The sequence below is a fragment of the Orycteropus afer genome, unplaced genomic scaffold (assembly GCF_000298275.1).
Source record: "Orycteropus afer afer isolate SDZICR_OR568_19922 unplaced genomic scaffold, OryAfe1.0 scaffold00327, whole genome shotgun sequence".
NCBI lineage: Eukaryota > Metazoa > Chordata > Mammalia > Tubulidentata > Orycteropodidae > Orycteropus > Orycteropus afer.
Window position 1 is genome coordinate 1,560,442 of NW_006921914.1, and position 7,897 is coordinate 1,568,338.

The 7,897-nt window shown below is 39.5% G+C and overlaps 1 protein-coding gene across 1 annotated transcript in view; it reads right to left on the reverse strand.

The window, feature by feature from the left end:
* The window catches only part of PCDH19 (protocadherin 19), a 114,625-nt gene that overhangs the window by 46,911 nt on the left and 59,817 nt on the right, over positions 1 to 7,897 (reverse strand). Inside the window, exon 4 of the mRNA XM_042782453.1 lies at positions 2,935 to 2,993. Coding sequence (XP_042638387.1) covers positions 2,935 to 2,993 — 59 coding nt within the window. The remainder of the gene's footprint in view (positions 1 to 2,934; positions 2,994 to 7,897) is intronic.

Genomic DNA, 7,897 nt, shown 5'->3' on the forward strand with positions numbered 1-7,897 from the left:
CTCTGTCCTATAAAGTCACTCGCTATGAGTCAGAATTGCCTCCACAGCAGCGGGCTTATTTTATATATCTGTATCTATCCTTCCTTTTCCCTTCCACATCCACTCCCCACCCTTCTCAACCTTGAATTGTGCCTATGAGAACCTCCTTGCCCTCTGACTTTCCACTGAATTTAGTCAATGGAAATCAGAGGAAGGGAGAAGAGTAACATCTGGGCATTGATCCTCCAGCTAGCTCCCTGCAGCATCACTTTTTAACTATCCCTCCACCAACAGAAGTCACTGGTCCTCTCAAGCCACCATTCACTGAATGCTCCCTTTCCTGGTCCTTTCACAAACATTTTCGGCTCTTCTACTGTTCTAAGTGCCGGAATCCTTCATTATTCCTTGTGGTTCTCTAACCTTGCCCAAGCCTTTGCATATAGAACCTTTATAAATAAATTTTCCTCATATTAATCTATTGATTGAGTGTATCAATTATTTCATGTAGAAACTCCAGCTGTGGCAGGGAAGAACCAGAGGTTGATAGCGGTAGCCATTGTTCAACTACCTAAGGTAGATAAGAGTCAGTGAAAAAGAAATCTGTGTCTAGCCAAGAAGGTGAATAAACTGCTGAAGAATGTTAGAGAAAAGTCCAAGAAGCATCTTTGAATGGATAGAAAGTAGAGAGGAAAAGGTCTCAAAGTTGGAGTGTCCTTGGATTGGCATTCAAAGAAACAGGAACTTGTAAATAAAATTAAAACTGATAAACAGATTCAGAATTTCCAGGCCAGGAGCTTTTTCCATACATGTAAATGGATCTTCAAGAAATCACATATAGTGAAATCCCTTTCAGATATTGCTATGAGCTATTCGAACACACGTTATTTTCCACACATTTTGTATTTAAATGTTAGTCCGCTGAAAAGTAGAACACACAAGATCTCTTACATCTTACCAGGTATTTGCTTTGTCTAAACTCAATTCATTCCCTAAGTTCCCAGGTTTGCATGGTTTTCCAAAGCTCTCTTGGTTCTATAAACAGGACCTGGCAAAAATGCATTGTCTCCCTGAGCTTTCATATGTTTTCTCTTAATCATAGGGGCCCCTGGTAAAAGCTGCTATCTTTCAGGCAAAATCAGGAGTCTTTCCTACCAGGAGACCATTGAGTCCAAGTTGTGTCCTTATAATTAATCAAAATCAGAGGTTTCCAGTGAGTGCAGAGCTACTGTGGAAACACACATATCCCAGAAGCTAAATGACTGAACGTAAGTTTTCATATCATCAGTTTGCCTTGTGAATTGGAAATTCAGAGCTGGCTAATGATGGAAAGGTTCCCTGGGAGTTTCAACTTTCTGCCAGCCTATGACAATCTGGCTCATGCTATCAATTTAACTTGGTCATAGAAGTTCCAAGTACTCGGAGCGGCCCAAGGGACCTGTATGAATAAGGTAAGTCATTGTTTTTGTTTTTTACCAGAAGTTTGTTTTTGCATTATATAAAAAAAAATGAAAATAAAAATCCTGAAGAAAGCAACAAAACAGATTTCTGCTGAAAAGTCACTGTAATCAACGCCTGTAAAGAGTATTTTTTTTTTCTTTCTCCTAAGCCAAATAAGTCGGGTAATTTTGACTTCCTCACCTTTTGCTTTAATTTTGTGGATCAAGAAAAATATTCAAAAAGGATTCCTCTCTACCCCTCACAAAAATTGCCAACTAAACTACGACTGGTAATACTTAAATATCCATTTTCAGATGATTGATGATCATCACGTAAGGTCACCAGCAATCCCAGGCCAACACAGATAAACCCAGCATTTTCCAGGGGCTATTTCAGCATTGTGAATCAAATCAGATATGAATTAAAGTTGCTTGTACAACAAGCTAGTTTATATCTTGAATCCTACTCTTCTGGTGCTTAAATTTATGGGATGAAAGCCAGCAAAATGATAGAATTTTCAGGCCTCCTATACCAAAGCTCTAACATAACCTGCTTGCCTCTCTATTTCATTTCTACTATTTTAACAAACGCACGCAGAAGTTCAAGTTTAGCTGCAGAATAACCACTGAACCATTCAAGAGGCTATTTACATGAAGCAGTAATAAAGGCATCATGTGAATGGTCAGTACCGGGTTTTCTGCATGCTCCCTCCTTAGAGGGATTCCTGAGCTGCTTGTTCTGTACCCCATCGGTCTGCTTTAGTGCCCACTGCACAAATGGAAAACTTCTTCAGCAGTCTTCAGCTCTGTACTCACATACATTGTGGCTCTGTGCATAGCTGATTTATGCCTGTCCAATCACACAAATCTCCACTTTGAATGTTTAATTTGAACTACCCTTCAATATTTTACGGAATGTTGAATAAGGCAAATATCTTTTTTCTTTCCCTCCCTCATAAACATGGTATTTAAAAAGATAAAGAATTAATTGAGCTGTCATTAAAATATCCTTAAAATGATTTCAAAGACGTGAAAGTAACAGCAATGATGAAACTCAATGGAAGTTCCACAGGAGAAAACTTTGAAAAATCTTCCTTTACATAAAAGGAAGAGCAACAATAATTTTTACGTCAACAGAATTTTAAAAATATCTATTTCTAATATCAGATTCTAAATCATTACACAAAACCATATTATAGCATGATATCAATTGACTTTATTTTAAAAAAGTGAATGTTTATACATCCATTTCAATGTAAATAGATATGACAAAATGCCAACAGTTATTACCTTTAGATGATGGAATTACTAGTGATTTTTATGTCATTGTTTATGCTTTTCTGAATTTTCCAAAATTTCTACAATAAGCAGAAGTGATTCATTTTAAAATCTGAAAAAGGCATGATTTAAAAAATTGTAATCTAATTTCATTTTTTATATTAAATTTAGTAGTAGTGCAACAAAGTGGGAGAGTGGATATGAAAATGCAAGCTGTAGAAAGACAAACAAATCAACATACCTTTTGATTAAATGGGCTCGGCTGTTCACGTAGTTGGAGTCAAAAGAATAGTTTTCAGTCTAAAATGGGAAAAAAAAATTTAAGTTACACAGATGATACAAGAGAAGACTCAAATTGCCCTACTTAGGGAGATTTTTCTATACTAGGCAAGAGGCAATAAAGAAATTGGAAATGAAGGCCATTGTAGGCCAATAGCCTGAGGAGTGCCTCCCACCTCCTTGGGACTCTGGGGGGGTCTGTGGAAGATTCCCTCATCTACAGACCAACATGGACTTGACACAAACATTCCCTAGAATAGGGTTGGCCACTGACCATGCAACCGCTCACGGAGAAGATACAACATGACTCACAATCTTTACAGAAACTAATTGCTTACCATTCCCCAATGGACTCAATTCTTCACCATCAATTTGACTGGAAGTTCAAAGGCATTTTCATTAGTAGTAGATAATTACCATGTTGAAATATTTATTTCATAGATATGGAAATACACGAAAGGTAATCCCCCACCGTGAATTTAAACTCTGCACTTCTCTTTGTTTTGAGACATTGCTTGACACTGGTTATGTAGAAAGGCCTTCGTTTTATCACAGATATAAAGGCAAACAAGTATTATACCTAAAACAGAGGTGGAGGGCAGTACACAGGGGGTGCCAAAGCCTTTCATGTGAAACAGAGTTGTAAGCAAACCCCTGCCTCAGCACCTATCATTAAAATACCGCTGTCTAATCTGGTTACAGTAGACTGCCTGAGCAAAGGCTTTACAAAAGCAAATGCAGAATACGTGCCAGACAAAAGGGATAGGAGAACAGTTTATGAGCACCACAGGTTGGGAGGATTGGAGGAAGATTTAGGTGTGGAACCCAGAGAAAAGTCTATTTTGAGGTAAATGAATGTCCTACTAAAGTGGGTCTTGCCCCAGAATTACTCTTGTTGAACCTTTATATGCTCTGAAAAATGCCCAAAGACATCTCCTCCAGCCTTTTGCCATCCTACCAGAAATTCTTACAATTCCTTAGAGGTCTCTGAAATTACTTCAGTTGAGAGTGACTGGAAAACGAAATACAAGAATTCCCTAGCTAACAAAATAGCAGAATCCTTGCCTTGTTCACCATTTTCTAATTCTTTCAGACAACTATGTCAAACATTACCTGAAAACAGAGATACAGCCCTCGCTCTCAAGGAGCTCACAGCATGGCAGAGCAGAAAATGGCACATCTAGCTACCAAACGTGCACCAGACATACAGCAGTCAGGGTTGTTGTTGTTGTTGTTGTTATGTGCCATTGAGTCAGACCTGACTCATAGTGACCCGTCCTTGGGTTTCCAAGGCAGTATCACTACGGAAGTAGATTGTCTCAGGAGTGGCTGGTGGGTTTGAACCGCCAGCCTTCTGGTTAGCAGTCAAGTGCCTTAGGCACTAAGCTACCAGTCAGGGTAGGGAACTTAAGTACCTAGAGTAGACGGGGATGGTAGAAGAAAGGAGGAGAGAGGATTGGAAAGAAAACTAAATCCCAAGGTTGTCCTATACTTACTCAGGCATCATCATGCCCCTCCATGCCCCTTATTTGAAGATAGGCCTGTAATGTCTACTCACACTACTTTTATCTAGAAGATAAAATCCCCATTAATGTAAACCTCAAGTAACTATTGGTGCTGTTAGGATGAATGGATTATCCACCCACTGTCATTGAGTTGATTCTCACTCATAGAGACCCTATAGAACAGAGTAGAACTAACCCACAGGGTTTCCAAGGCTGCAAATCATTACAGAAGCAGACTGCCTATCTTTCTCCCACAGAGTGGCTGGTGGGTTTGAACCGCCAACTTTCTAGTTAAGCAGCCAAATGCTTTAATGACTACACCATCAGACCTCCTTGATAAATGGATTGGGAGAGTAAAAATCAAATAAGTCAGTTCATTTCTAATTTATTCATAAGAAAATGAATGTTGACATTCTTGCCAGCAATCACAGGAGGAGGCGGCAAACTTAAACTTGTGTTGGGAATATAATCTAAGCTGGCAGATAGATGTTATCAGTCAGTCACTCAATCAATCCATCAGTCAACCACCAATCATTGATTTGTTGTATCAACATTAGAGGCAAAATTGGTATTGGTTAAATTTGCTTTTCTATGCTATTCAGTTTGATATCTAATTTAACAAGTAGAAGCCTCCTCTGACCCTCCAAAAAAGCATGCTGTCCTGTTATAGTGGGTAAATGATTAAGCACTCAGTACAGTTCAACTATTAGTTTCATTGTGCAACCTTGGGGAAATCACTTAATCTCTGTGTGCCTCCGTTTCTGTCTTTGTAAAACAGAGATAATAGAACATACATCCAAAGGAAAATTTCAATTGCATTTATCATAACTCAGGTAGAAGACCTTATGCCCTGCTCTCTACGAACATGAAACCTCAAGTAGGATCAGGAGTTTGATCTCAGTCAGGCAATAAAATAACAGTCTCTGTTCCAGCTGAGCCTCAAAATTTACTAAAAAAATTTTTCAAGGAAGTTAATAGATAGGTACACAGATTTGAAAAGGAAATACAGAAGATACTGACTTTGTAAGAAAAGCATGAGCAACATCCCAAGCTACTGTCAGGTTAGTCAATTTTTAAGCAGAATATTTTAAATAATTTTGCATATGAGGGAGGTCCAACCTGTGAGTACTGTGCATCAGATTTGGAGCTCGGTGGCACCAGAACTACATGTTAGGGCACATAAGCAAAGCCATGCAAATTGTATCCCTGATGACTGTACTAGCACAAATGGAGTAATATATCTCATCATGAGAATTCTCACTCACAGATACTAAATAAGACAATTCACTTTCCCTCTCTCTGGGATATAGCTCAGTTTACCCTGGGCAGATGTGTCTGACAGGATCTGTCACTGTAGGTAGGAGAGTATCATTGAGGTTTATCCTCTTTCTATATTTCTGTCTCTTTTGTGTTCCTTTCCTTTCCTCTCAAAAATTAAACCATCCATTCTTATAGTCTCAGGCCTTCAAATGGAAATATTCCATTCCCCAATCCACCACCCAGCACAATGGGCATGGACAATGCTGTCCATGCTGCATTCTAAGCAATTAGAAGCATTAGTCAATGAAGCAGGTTCCTAGAACAGATTTTCCCATAGTGAATGGGGCTATGCTGATTTATACATTGCCTTTTGCCTTTGTAATCAGTCTCGAGTCTCTTTGTGAAGCAGCTTGATTGCAGTTATGGGAACAACCTATGCAACAGAATATTAGTCTAATTGGGGAGAATACATGATTCTGGCCTCATTAGCACTACATTCTAAACAACTGAGCTAATTGACCACAAATAGCCTATTATATTACATTATATCAACATTGTACATTATACTATGAGAGCTCTGGTGGCGTAGTGCTTAAGGCATTTGATATTATATTATATTATAATATTATATCAACATCAAGTGTTCTAGCTTGCACTGGTTCAAGGTGTGTGTTCAAACCCAACCCCAGTGAATGGAAAGAGTAAACATTTTCATTTTTCAGGTGAAGCATTGTTGTTATGTGCCATCGAGTAGGACCCAACTCATAGCGACCTCTCCTTGGGTTTCCGAGGCAGTATCACTTCGGAAGTAGATTGTCCAACCTTCCTTCCGAGGAGTGGCTGGTGGGTTTGAACCTCCAGCCTTCTGATTAGCAGTCAAGTGCCTTAGGCACTATGCTACCAGAGCTCCCAGGTGAAGCGTAGCGAAGGAAATAATCTTTTTCTCTCTTGCTCTTGCTCTCACTCTCTCTAACTCATTCTCCCACTCTCTCGCTCTCGCTCTTTTTAACATTTTATTGTGTTTTAAGTGAAAGTTTACACAGCAAATTAGTTTCCCAATCAATAATTTATACACAAGTTGTTCCATGATGTTGGTTGCTATCCTTGCAATGTGTCAGCATTCTCCCCATTTCTACCCTGCCTTCCCCATTTCAATCCCATCAGTTCCCCTACCCCTCCTTGCCTTCCCATCTTTGCTTCTGGACAAATGTTGCCTGTTTGTATAGTTGATTGTTCTAAGGAGTACATTCCTCATGGATGTTATTATTTATTTTATAAGCCAAACTATTATTTGGTGGAAAGGTGACCTCTGGAAGTAACTTCAGTTCCAGGTTAAAAGGGTTTGGTCTAAGGGCAATAGTCTCAGGGGTTCCTCCAGTCTCTATCTGTCCAGTAAACCTGGACTTTTTTTATGAATTTGAGTTTTGTTCTACATATTTCTCCCATTTTAACTAGGACCTCCTCTTGGGCCCCTGGTCAGAGTGGTTTGTGGTGGTAGCTGGGCACCATCTAGTTCTTTTGGTCCCAGGCTAGAGGAGATTGCAGCTCATCTGGGCCATTAGTCCTGTGGACTTACCACTTCCTTGAGTCTTTGGTTTCCTTTACTCTTCTTTGTTCCAGGCAGGGATAGACCAATAGTTGCAGCTTAGATGGGCACTTGTAAGCTTTAAGATGCCAGATGCTACTCACCAAGCCTGGACGTAGAACATTATTTTTATGTTATGCCAATTGACCTAGATGTTCCCAAGACTATGATCTTGACCCTTAAGCCCAGTTCCATGAGGAACTTTAGCTTCGATTCCATGAGTTGTTTGGATATATCTTAGAAGTTTCCATATCTGTCCCCCTGGAAATAATCTCTTGTTAACGAACAGTTTTAGTATACTAAGCCAGTGGTTTTAGTCTTGACTGCACATTATAATCACCTGGGGAGTTTTTAAAAATACTAATGCTAAGGCCCCCACTCCAAGAGATTCTGGGGTAATTGGCCTGGTGTGGGGCCCAGGCATTGGTATTTTGTAAAAGCTTCCCAGGTAATTCTAATCTACATCCAAGGTGAAGAACAATTATCCGGACCAAAAGTCTAACAACAGATTTTGACCCGACAGAAGGCAAGCCCAGGTGTTTAGAAGATGGCACTTCTCCCAGATTATCTGCCAA